The sequence below is a fragment of the Muntiacus reevesi genome, chromosome 4 (assembly GCF_963930625.1).
Source record: "Muntiacus reevesi chromosome 4, mMunRee1.1, whole genome shotgun sequence".
In the NCBI taxonomy this organism is placed as follows: domain Eukaryota; kingdom Metazoa; phylum Chordata; class Mammalia; order Artiodactyla; family Cervidae; genus Muntiacus; species Muntiacus reevesi.
In genome coordinates this window covers 90,055,988-90,074,546 of record NC_089252.1, presented here as the reverse complement: position 1 = coordinate 90,074,546, position 18,559 = coordinate 90,055,988, and the positions used below count along the sequence as shown (strand labels likewise).

The 18,559-nt window shown below is 37.1% G+C and overlaps 1 protein-coding gene across 1 annotated transcript in view; it reads right to left on the bottom strand.

The window, feature by feature from the left end:
• MDFIC2 (MyoD family inhibitor domain containing 2) overlaps positions 1–18,559 on the bottom strand; it is a 106,024-nt gene that overhangs the window by 26,981 nt on the left and 60,484 nt on the right. Inside the window, exon 3 of the mRNA XM_065932238.1 lies at positions 13,080–13,118. Coding sequence (XP_065788310.1) covers positions 13,080–13,118 — 39 coding nt within the window. The remainder of the gene's footprint in view (positions 1–13,079; positions 13,119–18,559) is intronic.

The window sequence follows — 18,559 nt, the reverse complement described above, 5'->3', positions numbered from 1 at the left end:
GTATCTGCTTTGGATTAATCTCACTTTAATTGAATGCCAGATACATTTGCAAGAGCTCAAAAGGTTGAAAACAGTAACAGAAATTCTCAAGGAATAATACTTAAGGTGGAACCATAGGGCCTCCTGAGTTACATGGGCTTCCTTACCACTTAGCTAATGGAATATTTAAACCTGAAATGAGCCAACAATATTTTGTTTGAAGCAGGTATAAATATACCCAGTGATTCCAGTTCAATAATTGTGGCAGGCTGGAAAGAGGATTTTTTTTTCTTTCTCTGAGAGAGCTCTACAAATCATGGGAAGAGAGTGCTGATGTTTCAAAGGAAATATATTTGCTCTTGTTAAGGTTGCTCTGAGAGGAGCAGAGGGCAATTTTGCCTCATTTATACATCTTGTTGGCATGAGCCCGTGTAGATCTCATTTTATAAAATCTAGGAGAGTGATTCTCAAACTTTGTGTGTACCTATTATGAGTCACAAGGCAACTGAAATTCAGAGATGTGAAGCAGCTTGTCAAAGATTCAAACCCAGTTTGTTCTAACTGAAGTTTTCTTTCTTGTTACCATCTATCTCTGCATAGATTCCTTAAAATCATCTGAGATAAGTGCAGAGCACTGATAATAAAGACTTTCATCCAATACTTCGGGCACACATATGTTTAAGAAGATGTTTGAGTTAGAATTAGAAATGATTCTCTTTTCCTTTCTGAGAAAAAGTTACTTTTCTAGATTTCAAGGAAACTAATTGCAGTGACTCAATTACTAAAGATGAGAATTCTCCTCTCCTAGGAAATGAAAAATCTATTAAATTCTCGTACTGTTATAAAGAGGCTTAAAGCCTGGAACCCTGCCCTAGATTCATCACCAGAACTTAACTCTGAAATATTTCTTTTCCCAACATACTACTCAGTTTTGAGAGTATCTTAGGACAGAATCAGGTCAACATAGTTACATGCATTCAACTTAATTCACATAAAAATGAGCAAATAAACATTAGGCCTCTTTGGGTTCTTTTGCTACTTTTTTCTCCCTCAGTGATAATTTACTTTTATCACTTTTTAAGACCCGGTCTTGGACCTTTTACTGTGCTTCTTTCTGTGGTACCTTTTAATACATTTGACTTCTGTACATTCTTCCCTCACCCTTGTGGTTTCCTTTCTTGTTTGACTAAGCTGATACACTCTCTGTATTGAATATACACCAATACAAGAGTGCAATATCTCTAGTCTTAATATATTTCTCCCATGTATCTTTACTCTTTATCATAGGAGACATTGCAGAAAGCACCAGGTTTATGTAGAAACCAAATCTTCATGTGTATCTTTATAACTAACAAGCAAAGGTAAAAAAATAATTGAGTGTGAATGAAATGGGATTAGTAAACTACAAGAAATAGCCAAAATATGTTTTCTTCTAAGTTTGTAAGTGAACATTTTTGCATACTGATTGAATGTCGCTTCTGTCACATTCTCTTGGATCAGGCACCCTGCCTTCTTGCTCCGTCTCAGGAGCATGTTATGATGGTGGGTGAGTGACCCTGGTGGATGTGCAGCAACGACTCACTCCTTCAGGCTGGTGTCTCAGTGATGGAGGTGTTTTGCTTTATTATGTTCTCCCACCTAGACTGGAAGCCCTTTGGATAGGCTCCAGATGTTCCACAAAAAGGGACACTTTTTATAGAGAAAAACGCTTAGTTTTCTCATTGGCAGCACTTAATGAGTGTGCCCTCTGAAGATAGGGAAGCACCCTGCAGAGGATGCATTTAACACAACCCTATAATTTCCGCAGCGCTCACTCAGAGTCTGGCTTTACAACTGCCCCTTCACCTTCACCAGTGCCCAAGGCAGTAATGGGGTCAGCGAGAGAGCTTCCTCCAACACTTGGGAGTCTACCCTCTGAGACTTCAGTGGAGATAAACACCAAGAGAAAATCCATCCGTCTGTGTTTTTTTTCCCCCCATTCATTTAGAAGTTCACTCAGCAAAATGCCATTTCCAATTCTGTTCTCTGTTAAAACACTGCAGTTGATAACATCACTGTAATTTTTGCAGTATTTCCCCCCTCTTAACCACCCAACAAAGAAAGGAAATGGAAGAAAAATGTATGTTAAGTGAAAACATAATATTATATCCTCTTTGACTTTCGCAAAGGGTGTTAAAACAGATTCATTAGTTTTGACTAAATGCAAGGTTTCTGTGAGGATTTTCGATAAGTGATGTGACAGAGTTGATACGTGCGCTCAAGACAATGGAGGTTAAAACTGTTTTAAAAACATATTCCTCTCATATAGCTCACATGTTGAGCAAGCTACAGAATAAATATATGGTAGATATTTTTCAGTGTAATAAAAAGATTTTCAAGGTAGGTCTCTCTTTTCCTGAAATACCTTTTTGTGCCATGATGAGCTAACCAACAAAAGAATTTTGAGGGGGGCAGGTTAATAAGAGAAAGTAATCTCTAATACTGATATGTCAATATGTTTTTTAATAAACTTTTCCCCAGATTTTCTTGAATTCTCATTACTCTAAGAATGATAATTATATGTCTTCCTCCCACTTGGAAAATGGCACAAGGCGCCTGTATGCAGTTCTGCTGTTCAAGTCATCATTAGAATAGAAATGTCACGACTCGGTTAACAATGCTTTATTATTCACAGGGATCTTTTTTTTATAGTGTTCTTTATCTCAAAAACATTGTAAATCAGATATCTGCCTCCCACTCTTTTGTTCACTTGCAAATTTTTATTATTCTTGTTGAAGAATGCAATGGTGTGTCAAGAGTCCGTGTGTTCTGTTTATGCTCTTCTTGCTTCAAAATCCTGTTTTCTGGAAAAGGGAAGATGCCAGAAGCATGCCTAATCCTAGCTTCTTTATGCGTTTGTAAGAAAACTCTGTTCCTCTTCTGGATCAAAAGAAGTTTGGTGTTTTGAATCCATGAAGATGAAACAGTGGAATGAAAATATACTTAACATAAAGGAAAAGTACTTTAGATGTTGTACGTCTTTTAAACATATGTCATTTGCTTCTGCATCAGTTCTCCCTGTTTCTCTGTGTATGTGGTTTTAACTGCAGCACTGCCATGCTCAGTTCAAGATATCAACACGTGGTGGTGGTTTTGTTGAAATAGCTTCAAGGCATCCCATTTAGAAACACGTTACTAATAGAAAGAGTGTTGACCTCCTAGGACGTAAAATCATGCTATCGAATTTTTGTTCCATCACCAACTATCAAATTGTTTATTGATACGATACTTAGATGATTTAAAACACTTTAGAAACAGTGTAAAATATAGCACCTTATGCCTGAATTGAGAAATATGGTATCCATGTAGATTAACCAACATTTATTAAAAAAAAAAAAGATTCCTCAGAAAATATGTAATATCCACCTAACAGATGAATTTGAAGCGAGACAACAGTCAGTAATCCACTCATTCATTTAAGAAACATTTATGGATTGTTTATATAGTACTTAGCAATGCACTCATTGCTGGTAGATACACAAGGATGAATACGACCTGGTGTCTGTCTTCTGAGTTTACCCTTCAGTGGAGTATCAGGCATTCGGATGCCTTCAGTAGCATATGACAAATGGATAATAGGGGCATGTACGCAGTTCTGTGGATGCCAATTCAGTTCTGTGGATGCTTGGTGTAATGTAGATAGATATCTAAGAGAGATGATGTTTTCACTGGATCTCAAAAAATTAGTATTTATCTGCCAGGTGGCCATGGGGGAGGAATAAACAAAAGTGAGAAGGATGAGGGGAGTTATGGTGGAGTTTTTATGTTTACCTGTGGATTTTAGACTTTAGCCGTTGGGTAGTGGTCATTGATTTAGGGGAAATGGACCCCAAGGAAACATATGGACCCTTTCTTTGGAGAAGAGAAATGCACCATACACAGAAGTATAATATAGATTCCCAACCCCTTACCCCCTGAACATTCTGACTATATCCAAGTTCCCTTAACTCCTGTTTAAGTGCCTAAAATAAATATTTTAAGCAGAAATAAAACAAGATCATGTATTTGTCTTAGAAATGCCAGTATGGAGGACGAACTGGAAGGAAAGTAAGCTTTGTCCTCACCACAGCTCTGTAGGCTAAGCTCTGTTGCTATCTACATTTTGCATATGAGGAGACTGAGGCACAGATAGGTAATATAAGTTCTGAACTGTAATTGCAAATAGTGAATGGCGAAGCTGGGATTTATATTCAGGAAGTCTGGGTCCAAAAAAGAGGATGAGCTTTTAATTGTTATGGTGCCCTGCCTATGATAAAGTAGACTAAATAGGCTGATAATAATATTCATAATACATATAATAATCAATATTCATAATATAGCAATACAAAGGAGAAACTGTAATGATATCTATTTGAATAGGTCACTACAATTATTCGGATTTCTTGTGAAATATTTTGTATTTATATATTTGGAATTGAATAAGGTACTAACAGTAATCTTCATTACCCTTAAGTTTTAGAAGTTTTGTTATAAAGAGTTTTGTTATTTTTTTAGAGATAAATACTTATCTCAAACAGACACCAATAATGCAAATATACTGAAGAAAATGTTATATTATTTTCACAGTAAATGAATGGAAAAATCTTGATAAAAATCTTCTAATTAGAATTTAATTCGAAAAGTCACTCATCTTTAGCATTTTTTTTTATATCTCAGAAGAAATTGCCTGTTTTATAACTGAAATTAGACTGCAAAAAAAAAAAAGTTTCACTTCTAGAGATGGCCTTTTTTTTTTTAAGATAGCACAGAAGTTTTGGGAGTAGGCTCTCTGGTAGGCTTGTTCAGAGTTGTCTTTCCTCTGCCTTCAAGTTACAGTATATAAATACACATAGGAAAGAAAAATATTTCCAAAGGAATTTACTGGAACCAGGTGCAATACTCAGAATTGCTTACTTTTTAAAAAATATGGTGTTAAATGTTGAAAATTGAAAAAAAAATGTTTTATATACTTTTATAGAGGTAAATGTCTGTTCCTCTCCTTAATTTTTTTTACATGACTTCTTTTGATAGGATTGAAGTTTTATTTGTATTTTGGTTTTCTTTTTTGATTGAGATGTATAGGCTGAATTATACCTCGAAGTTCCTTAGTTCATTCTTTTAAATGGGGTTGAGTGTCTGCCCTGTGACAGCTACAGTTTCTCCGGTGAGGAGAAACTCAGATAAAAGACCTAAGTCAGTTCTCAAATTGCTTCCAGTTAAAGAGCGGACTCCACTCAGGGGACCCTGGTAATTCCATGTAACACATGATCTGACATAGGTTATAGGGATACTGGTGAGTGGCACCCAGCTCTGTCTCCATCATGAAGGAGGTCTTCCCAGAGAAGATGTCAAGAGCTGAATCTGAGGAAGCATAGGAAGAATGCCCATTTTCTTTTGTTAAAAAAAAAGTGTAAAACTTTCTTTGAATAAAAAGTTCAATTACAAGCATTCTGGTACACATGTTAAAAGGGGAACAAGCAAAGATGAGTAAGGAGGGTAGAAGCAGATAGAAAAAAAAAAATTCAGAGACAGCCAAGGAAGTTGGGTGTGTAAAAGAATTTAGCAGTCAACATCACCAGCACATTTAATAGGGACATTGTATATTCTGAAAGCTCCTTATTGCATAAATTGATATACCCAGTGCTGCAAATATGGCTAAAGAAAATACTCTCAATTATACTGATTTTAACTTATAAAGATTTATGTTGCTGACAGAGACTGACTGGATGTCCACTGAGCCAAATCTACTTCTTTCTGGACACACAGTACATTTTCTGGCCTCCTTGCATTAGGTACACAGTTCTGTGAAAAAGGGATATGGGCAGAAGTGAAGTGCCTCACTTCTAGTTTGTCCCCTAAAATATGCCCTGTGATTCTTCACAGTTTGTTTTTTTTACTTATTGGAGAGATTTAAGCAAAGGATGCAGTAGAAAATTCTGAGGGTTCCCATAGGGATGGCAGAGCCACAAGACGAAATAACTTGGATCCCCGAGTCGCCATGTGGTGGAAGGCAGCTCAGATATTTATCTGCATGGAACTTTGGGTGGCCAAGAATGATCATTTATTAAGTTAGGTCATAGAAACTTGGGGATTATTTACAGCAGGTACTGTTAATCAATATGGTTAATAATATGTTAATTGGAATACAATGCATATGTAAGTTAATCAATAACTATGTTTAAGTAATTATTATTTAGTAATAATGATCAAAATACTATTTATTGAGTTCCAGGATTGGTACAAAATACAATATATTTATTTTCTGATTCTCCCTTATATGAAATGTACTTAGTAGATACTATAATTGTAGTATTATATAATTGTATAACAGTAGAAGTCATCACACTATAATGGTTAAGAAATTGAGGCTCAGAGAGTTGGAGACATTTTACTTAAGGTCATAGAATTAACATGAGTATGGCCAGGATTTGAATCCACACTGACACATGTGGTAGCTATCCACTTAACTGTGTATGGTCTCCCATTGGTAGATGCTGTAATACATGTTGGACAACTAATACCATGTATTATTTTAACAACAATCAGTACAGGTGCCTTTATTCTGTAGGATTATGCAGAAGCTCCATTTCACCCTTAAGAGAAATTCTTTTCACTAGTACGTCCCTTCATGAAAATATGTATTTAATTGTGGGTTAGTATCAAAACGTTTATTTTTGACCACTAGAACTATTATTTGAGTCTCAAAATCTCTACAAGCTTGTTAGCATTATGCACACAATTGATGACTCATACATATGAGTACATGTATACACGCACACAGTTTTTAAAAAACTCTAGCCAAATGGAAGTTTGAAAATAACAATAGAAATCTATCTTGAAACTGACTGATAGATGTTATCTATTTATATTATTTATTATACCTTAATGTCCAGTTTCATTTAACAAAACAAATTTGAGCTGTGATTACAGCAAACTGTAGTTTATGAGTCAAGGATTCTAGTCTTTTGGTGAAAATCTCTCTCCTTTTTTTTTTTTTTTTTGAGATCTCTTTTAAGTAGAGGTTTCTCCTTGGGAACAGATCATCCCATCCCTTCATCCTGCTTGAGTTATAAAGACAGTGCTCCATGATAAATCCATGATCCAAACATATATTCAAATTATAAGGATGCTGTGCACACGTCTCACTTAACTTGTGTTATCATCCTCTTCCCAGGTGGGAGAAGAGGATCTTGACACACAAAAGTCTTTATTAAAAAGGTGAACTTCAATTTGAATAGAAAGACCACATCCTGGTCACACTCTGCTACTTTTCCCTGCTTGCAGGTGGCTGGCTTGGCCCTTAGGAGGGACCAGCAGCATGAAGTACACCAACACTGGTCCATCTTGTCTTGCTATTGCTCTGCAATTTTAACAGATCCTTTTTTTTTTTTTTTTAATTTTTTTACCTTTCCTTATGAAACAGCTGTATTGTTATCAACTGTAAATGTATTAAAAACTCACAAGGGCATTTTAGTATGTGTATCATGCCTGAAAAATATTATTGCCTGACAGGCCCCCATTGGCAAGTGAAAAGAGGTTTTATTGAAGGGAACAGCAGTAGCAAACAGCAAGCAGTGCACAGGACGGTAATTGTTCTTTTAATATTGGAGTCACACGTTCACTTAAGATGAAGGCTCCTCCCTGCCCCTGCCTCATCCACACCCAGAGGACCCGCCAGACAAGCAGCCCTGCTGCCTCTCTCTGGGATCAAGCTGTCAATGCAGACTTGCCTTCTTTCCCTTTTCCTGAGCTAAGCTCTACCCCCAGAGCTCCCAGCGCCTTCCTGAGTGAAAGCTCTGAAAGAGCTCCCTTGTAAATTGCATCACTCGCAGGGCACTCTTCAAACTGACAGAACAAAAGAGCCAAATTCTGAAAGTCTGGGCTGAGTGACTTGTTAGTCATGCTGGTTGATTACCTCTTAATAGGCTCTGAGAATGGGCCACAGTCATTTTGATGCTGCTTAAGGAAACCTTGTGGAGTTCTTTTCTAGTTAGTTACTATTGAAGGTTGATTTGCTTAATCAGCAAAACACACAGTAAGGGGACAGAGACACAGAGAGAGAGAGAGAGACCTCAGAAGGAAGTTCTTACTACTATCCCTCACCCCATCCAATCATTGGTAATAAAATTACTTGGACTAGGAGTTAAAAAAATAAATTCTCATTGAAAAGGACTAAACAGGCCTGCTCTGATGTACGTGTGTATGTGTACATTTCTCTTCTAGAACTGATGCAATACCAAATAATAGGGTTTCCTTGCCGGCTAGTTAGCACTGAGTTCCCCAAGCTTTATTGTCTGCTCCTGCTGCCCCTCTCCTTCCTCAGCCATTAATGAATACATTCAACCGGCCAGGGTCACTTTATTATTCTGACATAATGAACTGGGGGTGTGATTTCCAAGTTCTGAGGCTGACACTGGCAGGGTCATGCTTTCACCTCGAGGTGCCCCAATTGTGTACTCGACACACTTGGAAGAATAAATATTGATCTGCTTTCTGAGGATATGCAGCCATGTGAAATGTTAATGCTTTTAAACGGCTTTGGACATAGAAAGTAGCTATTATTACCACTATTATTATAAGGTATAAAATCTCAGAGAGTATCTCATCTTCACCCTTTATCCTCATGATTGGTGTGTGTTGAGTGCCCGCAGTATTCACATCACTGCTCATGTAACTGGGTACGGTGATGACATTCACAGACAAAGACATTGATTTTGAGACTCGCCGGTAAGGATGGTAAGGATTATTCTCAACAGTAATTATATACATATTTTATGGACTTCCAATAACAAATGTTTATTCTCTCATTGGGCCTCATTCATTATTGGGTTGGAGATTTTCCATTTGTCTTCTCCAGATGATTCATTCTCTTATATGAAAAGAAGGAGGAAATGGCCATTTAAAATCATAATTGGCCATAAAACTTTGGGACCCTAAAAAGGATAGGGTTAATATCTACCATTTGGTTTGGCGAAAAGAAAAAATTCTAGGTAAGTTTGGATACTAAAAGTGAGTTCCCCCCAAAGCCATGGTGTAGGAGATAGTCATAGTTAAACTGTTCTAAATAAGAACAGGTGAAATTTGCTATTTGGATGGTACTGGTGAAGCTTGAAGGAAATAAAAGTGCAGCAAGGTGGCAGGAGGCAAGGACTCACCATGGAACAGTGGCCAGTGAGAATGGCCAAGTAGCATAGTTAACAGTATGGCTGTTTGTATAGTCAAAGCTAAGGTTTTTCCAGTGGTCATGTATGGATGTGAGAGTTGGACCACAAAGAAGGCTGAATGCCGAAGAATTGATGCTTTTGAACTGTGGTGTTGGAGAGGACTCTTGAGAGGCCCTTGGACTGCAAGGAGATCCAACCAGTCCATCCTAAAGGAAATCAGTCCTGAACACTCGTTGGAGGGGCTGATCTTCAGCAAGCGGAAGCTCCAATACTATAGCCACCTGATGCAAAGAGCCGACTCATTAGAAAAGACCTTGATGCTGGGAAAGATTGAAGGCAGGAGGAGAAGGGGACAACGGAGGATGAGATGGTTGGATGGCATAATTGACTCAACGGACATGAGTTTGAACAAGCTCCAGGAGATGGTGAAGGACAGGGAAGCCTGGTGTGCTGCAGTCCATGGGGTCAGAAAGAGTCACACACAAGTGAACAACTGAACAACAACAAATAGCAAATTTTAAAATGCTTGTAAGTTTTGCTGATAAAGTCCTTTTGCCCTTTGTTTTCTTACTTTAAACTTTAGTAAAAATCTGTTAGGCCCCATGTAGATCTGAGACATGGAAGGTATTTGCAGTGAGTGACTTGGGATTGAGTATGAGACAATTTTGCTTTTCTCAAGGACTCTAGACACTTGAAGAGAGGGTTGTGCTGCCATCTGAGTTACACATTTGTTTATTAAGTCATTCATTTACCTAATGTTTATTGAGTATCTACTGCATGCCAGGGACTCTGATGGAAATTGGAAATACAAAAGAGAGTAGTACTGTTATGACCTGTGCTTAGTACAGGTTATGGTTGTATGTAATGGGATGCACATGTATCTGCTTTGCAGTAATTTGAAAATTTATAGGGATCCTTTGTGATCTACACACATAGCAGAGTTTCTGTTCTGCCCCCAGCCCCCACCACCAGTTCTTCCTTACTTTATTTTGGCAAATTAATTCCTTTATTGGTTCCTAGCTTTTCAGATTTTGCTCAAGTAATGCCTCCCTCCTCTCTCCACCTAGTCACACCTTGCCAAGTCCTCTTTACAGCCTTGGATATCCTTAGCCTGAAGAAACCTTACTTTTTTTTTCTGATTTAATTGGTCTGGAGTTCAGTCTAAAGCATCACAGTTTGTAACAACTGCCAAGATGATTCTAGTATGTAGCCAGGGTTGAGAACTGCTGTCCAAACGTGTGCAAATAAAATCTTATTGGTACAGTGTCCTATGATTGCATTTGACAGCAACATTTATCCTTTCCTTTATATTTCCTTTTTTCCCCTTTCCCTTATTTTCACACTCTCTACTGACTCTGTCCTGCCTCCGCAGGCTGATTTAGGTGTGCTATAGCCTGAAAAGCCTTCTTAAGCTAATTTTTCAATCACCCAATTACTCAGAGGGGTCCTTAGCACAAGCGACTTTACTATCTACTCATTCCTTGATCCTTCACGATTGACTTCCATCCTCACCAAGTAAAATTGATCTTTCAAAGCCCTTGTGGTAATACATGCTAGCTGCTTAATGCACATTGGTTGAGTGGAAAAATAAATGAATACATGACTTTCTAATAATCAAATCAATGATCTTTCATCAGTTTTCCCCCTCCTTGATAACATGGTTAGTCAGGTCCAAGACTCTGACCCTGTCTTTTTTAGCAGAGAATCCTGTTTTTGGTGTTTTTTTCCCCCCATTCTGATATTTCTTCTGTGACCCCTTGGCTGGCCACTTCACAGTGTTACACACGTTTATGGGTTGTGGAAGCACACAAACTTGGTCATCAAATCAAGTCCCTGCCACTTCATAGTTGCATGACTTAGAACAGATTGGCCAACTCACCAAGCCTCATTTCTTCATCCATAGAGTGGAGATAAGACAACACTGCTCTGAAGGTTGATATGATACTTCAGTGCCATTGTGAAGTCATTAAGTGCTCAGTTAATGTTAGTGGATGTTTGCATTGCAGTGGATAGAAGCTGCCTGTAGGCAGTCACCAGGTCATTTTTTCTACCACTATATTCTATACTTGAAATTTACAGTGTTAGGCTCAGGATCCTTGGAAAAAAAATGTGAATAAATGAGCCAGTACATTGTTTCTCTTAATGGGTGATCTTTCTCAAAGGCTTGCCTTAGGCTCTGTTCACTCTTTCCCTTGCTGACCTCATCTATTTCTTGATGACCTTTGATGTCATTTATTACTTCACCTCTCTTCTTCATGTAGATAACCGCCACATTAAACTGAAATCAGACTCTGCTTGTTGTGCCCTCCATATCCAGATATGTTGTCTTTAAGACATTTCCCAAGCAAGTGTCCCAAAAGGCATTTCTTTCATATCTTAAAATCACTATGTTCAGAAAAGAACTAGTCTGACTTCTCTCTCCCTAACTCTTATTATTTATTTTAATATATTCATTATGTATATTTGGAAGAGCCTGCTATATAAAATATATTTGTGGGATTTTGCTGGTGGTTTGGTAGTTAAGACTTCACACTTCCAATGCAGGGAACATGAGTTCAATCCCTGGCCGAGAAAGTAAGATCCTGCGTACTGTGCAGTATACACCCCGCCCCACCCAAAATATATATATATATATAAAATATATATTCAAAGTATATAAATATGTATATATTTAAAGTATATAACTATGTGTATATTTAAAGTGTAAAGTATATATATTTACTTTATATATACATATACAAAATATATGTGTTTATCTATGTAATGACCTCCAAAGAGTTCTATCTACCTGCCTATCTGTTGATTGGCTCAATGATATTCCTATCTACCAAATGTTATTGTTCCTAATATATAGCTCAGGTTTTTAGCTACCTGCCTTAATGACAACCAAAAATAACAAGAACTGTAATTCTTACAAGTCCACACTTCTTATCCTGACCCTTATTTTAATCAAAACTCCATTTTATATAAACAATATTTATATTTTAAGCAAGCAATGCATAGTTACAATTTTATTGTGGAAAAAAAGAGCTCAAGTGATATGGAAGTGTAAAAGAAAAGCAAAATTCTCACCTCACCCCTGCTGCTCTCTTCATTCTTACTACTCTTTATGGAGGTGGTTCCTATTTTTGGTTGGGGATAACTCTTTTCTAGATTTTTCACCTAAATTGATGAACATATGCATGCCTGATTCTTACTTAATATAAATGGGTCATACTGCATTTGTTAACATGACGCTGGCTTTTTACTCCCTCATTAATATGTCTTGTTCATTTAACCCAACCTCTTCCTAGAGGAGTGTGGCCCAGTATAACCTCCTACAGGAGCACCATGACATATTAGGCAGACTTTCATTACTGAATGTTTAAAAGCTCCCTTGCTATTTATTCCCTATTTCTCTGTGTCATCTTTTAGCTAAATGAGAAATTACATTTCACATTTTCTGTCTTGGCCTCTTTGTACATGCCTAACAGTGAAACTTCTACTTATCCCTCAAACCCAGCTCAAATGTTAGTTATACATGGGGTCTTCTTGGCTAATTCTAGCTTAAAGTGGTATCTTAGAGAAATTGCTTAATCCTTCAAGGACAGAGACTGAATTTTTTTCCATCCCTTAAAGCGAAACACAGGGTCTTAAATAGGAAGACTCTGAATAAGCGTAATGTATAAATGAGAACATGATTTTTTCAACTTTTGTTATGTAACATGTATGTAGAGATAGGCTTATAAGCACCTTCAAAGAAAAAAACTGATTGTGGTGTACTTTGAATAATGTAGATGTGTGATGATGTGTATGCCAGTGCTGTTGGCCACTATACTGTGGACACTCAAAAAGATGGAGTCCTTCCCTTAACATATAACACCAAAGTGCCCATTATCCAGTACAGGAAGCTATTACAAAGAAATCAAATGAACCTACCAGGGTCTTCCAGAGGATTTGGAATTGAACTGGATAATCCTAAAATAAAGGAAATTAAAAATAATTATTTGCACGCATATCCAATTTTTTTGTCTTTCCAGGATACGTTTACCTTTTTTATCCGGGAAGAGAACCCCACTTTCTAAAAGAAGACCTGTTCCACATAGTATGAGTGGAATGGTCTTGTCCATCCCTCTTCCATGCACAGAGACATGGTAAGCTACATCCTGTGTGACCCAGCCATGGTGGGGCTTTGTGGGCCGGCTCTAAGAACCAGGTAGTACCTCTCAGGTTGTTCCCTGAAAGTGAGAGTTCTCTCCTCTTTTGTGACGTTGAAGATAGCTGATAAAAGTTATCTTTCTTGCCTAGGATAAAAATCTGAGAATAAAGCTAAAACAGGGAGCCAAATAGCCATCAAAGCAGGGCATTGACTTTGTCATTTGAGTGCGTGGATTCTCTTACTCCTGAAACTCATCTACTTTTGGAGATCCCAGATATGAGAATCTATAAGTTCCCTTTACCTATGCTACTTGGGTTTCCATAATGGAAAGAGGCTTGCAACATTATGTAGGAGGTTTAAATAACTTTAAATATTTATCTGATTCTGTTTCCTTCCCATTTCTTTTTACAGGATATATGCTGATGAAATTCTCTAAATTCGTTTGTTTAGTCTCTGCTTTATAACTCCTAAAACATTCACAGTAGAAATTGGAGGCTGGATTTTGTGCTAAAATGTCTGGTAAGAAATAAACTGAGATGTGGTTTTTGGTGACCTGGTCTTTCATCAGTTTTATTCAATTTACTTGAGTGAGAAGAGGGGACAAAAATGTATGTGTATTGAGTTTCTACTCAATTCAACTCTTTCATGACATTTACCCCTTTCATGTAAGTACTCTGATTCTGACTTAGAAGATTTTTTAAAAATCAAGATGATTTTCAGAGTAGGTGCTTTGCTGAAGGTCACTGGCTGGTTAGATGTGGTCAGTTTAAGATTAGGATCCTATTGGGTCTGACCTTTGAGCCCTCCCTCTCCACCATCTGGAATGTCATACAGTTAGGAAGAATGTTGACTCTTAGGTCTAAAAGTACATTTCTAACTTTTAGTCAACTGCCTTGGCATTCATGGTTTGGCATTATTGTTTTGGGGAAAATTATGTTATGGAAAGAAGTATGTTGCCCTATAGGGAATTTGAGATTTGAATTTGGAGACATTAATTCTAGTTCCGTGATATATATACATATATATATATATATATATATATATATATATATTTTTTTTTTTTTTTTTTTTTTTCCTACTGAAGAGCTCTGTGCTTATGAAGTTCGATCTTTCTAGATCTTGGGCTTCCTCCTCTGTCAAATAAAAGATATGAAGGCCGATCATCTCTTAAATCTATCCTAGTCTACTTCTGCTTATACACACTTCTCAGAACTCTACACTCCTATTAGAGATCATAACGCCCTGTGTTGTGATTACATGCTATATGCACTGATGTCTTTCCCAACAACGAACCCAGCATATGACAGATAATAGATGATCAATAAATATCTGTTTAGTAAATAGATGAGGGAAAGATGTCTATTCATTTTTGTACTTAGAATACTACTTTTTAATATATTTTTTCCTACTGACCAAAGAGTGAATTTTGAAACTGCAGGAAATAACCTGAGATTTTGCTGGTGAGAAGTAAAACTAAGCTAATGAAAGATTTGAGTACTATGGTGCTCAGTCCATCAGTGTGTATTTTAAAGAGGACTTTTCTTTAACTCAGAGCTCAAGATAAGTGAAGAGTTAACTCAAAGTTTTCAGATAGGTGATGTACTTTAAAGTGTAAAATGGTCATTTTAGGTTGTCACTGTAATTCAGCTTTTAAGGCTTGGTAACTGAGCCATCTTGGTGAACCTTCCTGTGAATGAAACCTTCCTTAATCAGCTTTTCCTATATTATTTCATCCTGGGAAAGAAAAGCAGTAGCTAAGCCAGAAGCAAGCAGAATAACAAAAAAAAAAAAAAAAAAAAAAAGGAGTCTGTGGCCAAAGCAACAGAATTACTTTTTTTTTTTTCTTTCACTTGTGTTTGTGAAGGAGAAGTAAGAAACATAATTTTTTGTCTTTGTTTGGACATTGGACAATACAAATCACAAGAACATTTATTTTTGACATACTATTTTTTTGGTGTTCTTTGGGATTTGGACCCTAATTAAAAAATATGTGTTTCCTATCCCTTCTTACTGTGAAAATCCTTGGCAATATAAACAGATGCACTGGTTGGCTTTTAATTCTGACACCAGACTGTCTGAAATAATAGCTCTGAGAAAGTGTGAATTCTTTCATTCCTCAAGCTTTAATTATAAGTACTTAATTTGTTTCTCTTTCTATTGCTGACTATCATACCAATCTGTTTTATTTTTTATCTGGCTAAACATTGTGCACCTTAGAAGCCCCTTATTTGGAAAAGTTTATTCTGCGTCGGAAGAGAGAAACAAGTTGGAAGTTTGAGTTATCTTCATATTCCAGTTCATATCACTGTAATTTAGCAATTAACATATTAAGTGGTATTCTAAAATTTTGAGTTATATAGGTCTTTATGATGACAGAATTAGGATCTTGATAAGTAGTTTGAAAACACTGAATATTTCTCATAAAAGTTGATTCATCATTTGAAAAATGAGCCAAGTTAATAGCTTACTAAGTCATCTTGACCTTTCACAGTCAAAGATATTCTTCACTTTTTGTGTCCACCATTTTTTACACCTCGTAACCAATTTGCTGGCACATCGTTTTCAGCCATGGGACTGACTGGTGGTACTGACTTCTGTCATTACATGAAGTACCACATATGCACATTAGCCAAAAAAGTCATCAATTTCTGGAAGTAGGTGCTTTTCTAAAGAATTGCTAGGTCAAATCTTTTTAAATATTGTCATATATCCACTTTTAAAGCTTCACTGTGTTGAGATGTGCTTTTTATTTTCTAAGAGAAAAAGGAAATCAAAGAAATGCAAGTCCTTGCTGGAACTCATGATAAACACAATGAAGAATGTCTTATGTTTTTTCTCCAATTTGTTTCTTTCCATTTACATTTTGAGATACTTTCATCAATTATTTTGGAGCCTAATACTAAAGGTGTTAAATTCTCTTTGCAAATATGATGGAAACATGATTGTGGATAAAATGCAATGTACTTTAGGTTAGAAATTGTTAAGTCTACTATTTTTATCTCATTTTCATCCTTATAACAATCCTAGATATTATTGGTATTATTATATAATTATATATATTATTATTTTAGATATTACTATTATTATCCTCATTTTAGAGGGGCATTAAACTAAGGTCTCATCCTAGTTCACAGAGCCTGGAAGCTGTGGAAGCATAGACTTGAACCCTGGAAAAGGTCCCTCCTGCTGCTAGACTTTGTTGTTGTTGTTGTTTAGTCCCTAAATTGTGTCTGACTCTTTTGCAACCCCATGGACTATAGCCCACCAAGCTCATCTATCCATGGAATTTCCCAGGCAAGAATACTGGAGTAGCTTGCCATTTCTTTCTCCAGGGTATCTTCCCAACCCACGGATCGAGCCTGCATCTCCTGCATTGGTTCAGTTCAGTTGCTCAGTCATGTCCAACTCTCTGTGACCCCATGGACTGCAGCAGGCCAGGCTTCCCTGTCCATTACGGTAGGCAGATTATCACTGAGCCACCAAGGAAGCCCACTGCTAGACATCACTGCAGTTAATTAACCTGTTTTACACACATGAGCTCGTTTAATCCCCCCCTCCAAAAAAAGGCTTTCCTGGTAGCTCAGTTGGTAAAGAACCCACCTGCAATGCAGGGGACCCCAGTTTGATTGCTGGGTCAGAAAGATCTGCTGGAAAAGGGAAAGGCTAACCACTCCAGTATTCTGACTTGGAGAATTTGGAGTCACAAAGAATCGGACATGACTGAGTGACTTTCACTGTCTGATACCCCCCAAAAAATATTAATATAAGGCCTATTATACACCCATTTTATAGACAGAGAAACTGAAACTCTGGTGACAGAATTTTCTCAGATTCACTCAGCTTGCCCATTAAGCTGTGTTGGTGACACAAGGTTGGAAGTGAGGGCTGCCTGACTGCAGTAACCCTGTGCTCAAAACCTTTATTTTAAATGGCTTTGTCTAAATAGCATTTGTCTAAATAATAGCATTTGTTTAAAGCTTCAGAATTTACTGTTTAAATCTAGTGGGAAAAAAAAAAAAAGTCGCTCAGTCGTGTCCGACTCTTTGCGACCCCATGGACTGCAGTCCACCAGGCTCTCCGTCCATGGGATTTTCCAGGCAAGAGTACTGGAGTGGGTTGCCATTTCCTTCTCCATTAAATCTAGTAGATGGCACCAAAAATTCTTTGGTGTGCAGTGACTGAAATAAATTATTTTAGGTGCCAAAAAGACTTAAAGGTAAGGGCCAATGAAATAAATGCTGTTTTTGGTGTTTTATTTTTTTAACAATGATGAGCAGGAGACTTGGGGGATATGTATTTCCAGTGGTGAAAGCAGAAGCTAGGGATTTAGGCTCCTGGATTACTCTTCTAACTCCCTTTCACATGACACATCATTTAATTCCTTCACCTCCAATTTATCTCCCCTAAATTCAAGTCGGTCATGATAACATCTCTTCAGGAATAGTGGTTAAAAAACAAACAAACATGATGACACTCTCTTGACCTTTTTCCAAAAATACAACCACTCTTTTGTCCATTTTTCACTTTTTTCCCATAAGTCAAAAATTTGTTTACATGAACTTAGAGTTTTGAGACTATGAAGTCTCAGTTGCCCTTGAGTTTCGTGACTACATTTTGGGGCAATAGCTTATATAGCCATGTTAGCTTCTAAGTTGTTTCCTGTTTTTCTTGGTCTTACTGCAATCCTTGCCAAAGCTTCCCTCCTCCTCTGCTGCATTAGTAATGCAAAATGAAATTCATTGTGCCCATTATATCTGTTAAATGGTTTCCATTTTAACTTGAGAAAAATGTATTGACGTTCATGTGTTTGGCATGGAAAATGTGTATATCTATCGAAGATAGCAACTTGTCTGTTGGAATTACAGTGCATTATGTATAATGCTTCTTTTAGCTGTGCATGTACATTTCCTGGAATCTTATTGTGTCAGAGCTTGGAAAGTTTACACAAGCATTGGTAATCTAATTTTTGTCTGGTGGGTGGCTGTAGAAATATGGAGTATTTAAAAAAGCAAATGTCTTGGCCATCTGTGCCAGGCAGGGGTGTCTAGTCAGGTGGGGTAAAAGCACTCATCAAAAAAACGTTTTAAAAATATTGCCCCGAGTCTAACCTAAATATTAATTTCCCAAGAGCAGAAAGACTTAACAGTTACTGCAACATGGTTTTGAGTCCGTTTCTGTTTATTCTCTGTAGGAGTTCTAACTGTAAGGTGGAGGAATCCATTTTATCTTTCTCCTGCCTCTTAACGATAACCCTTCTTCT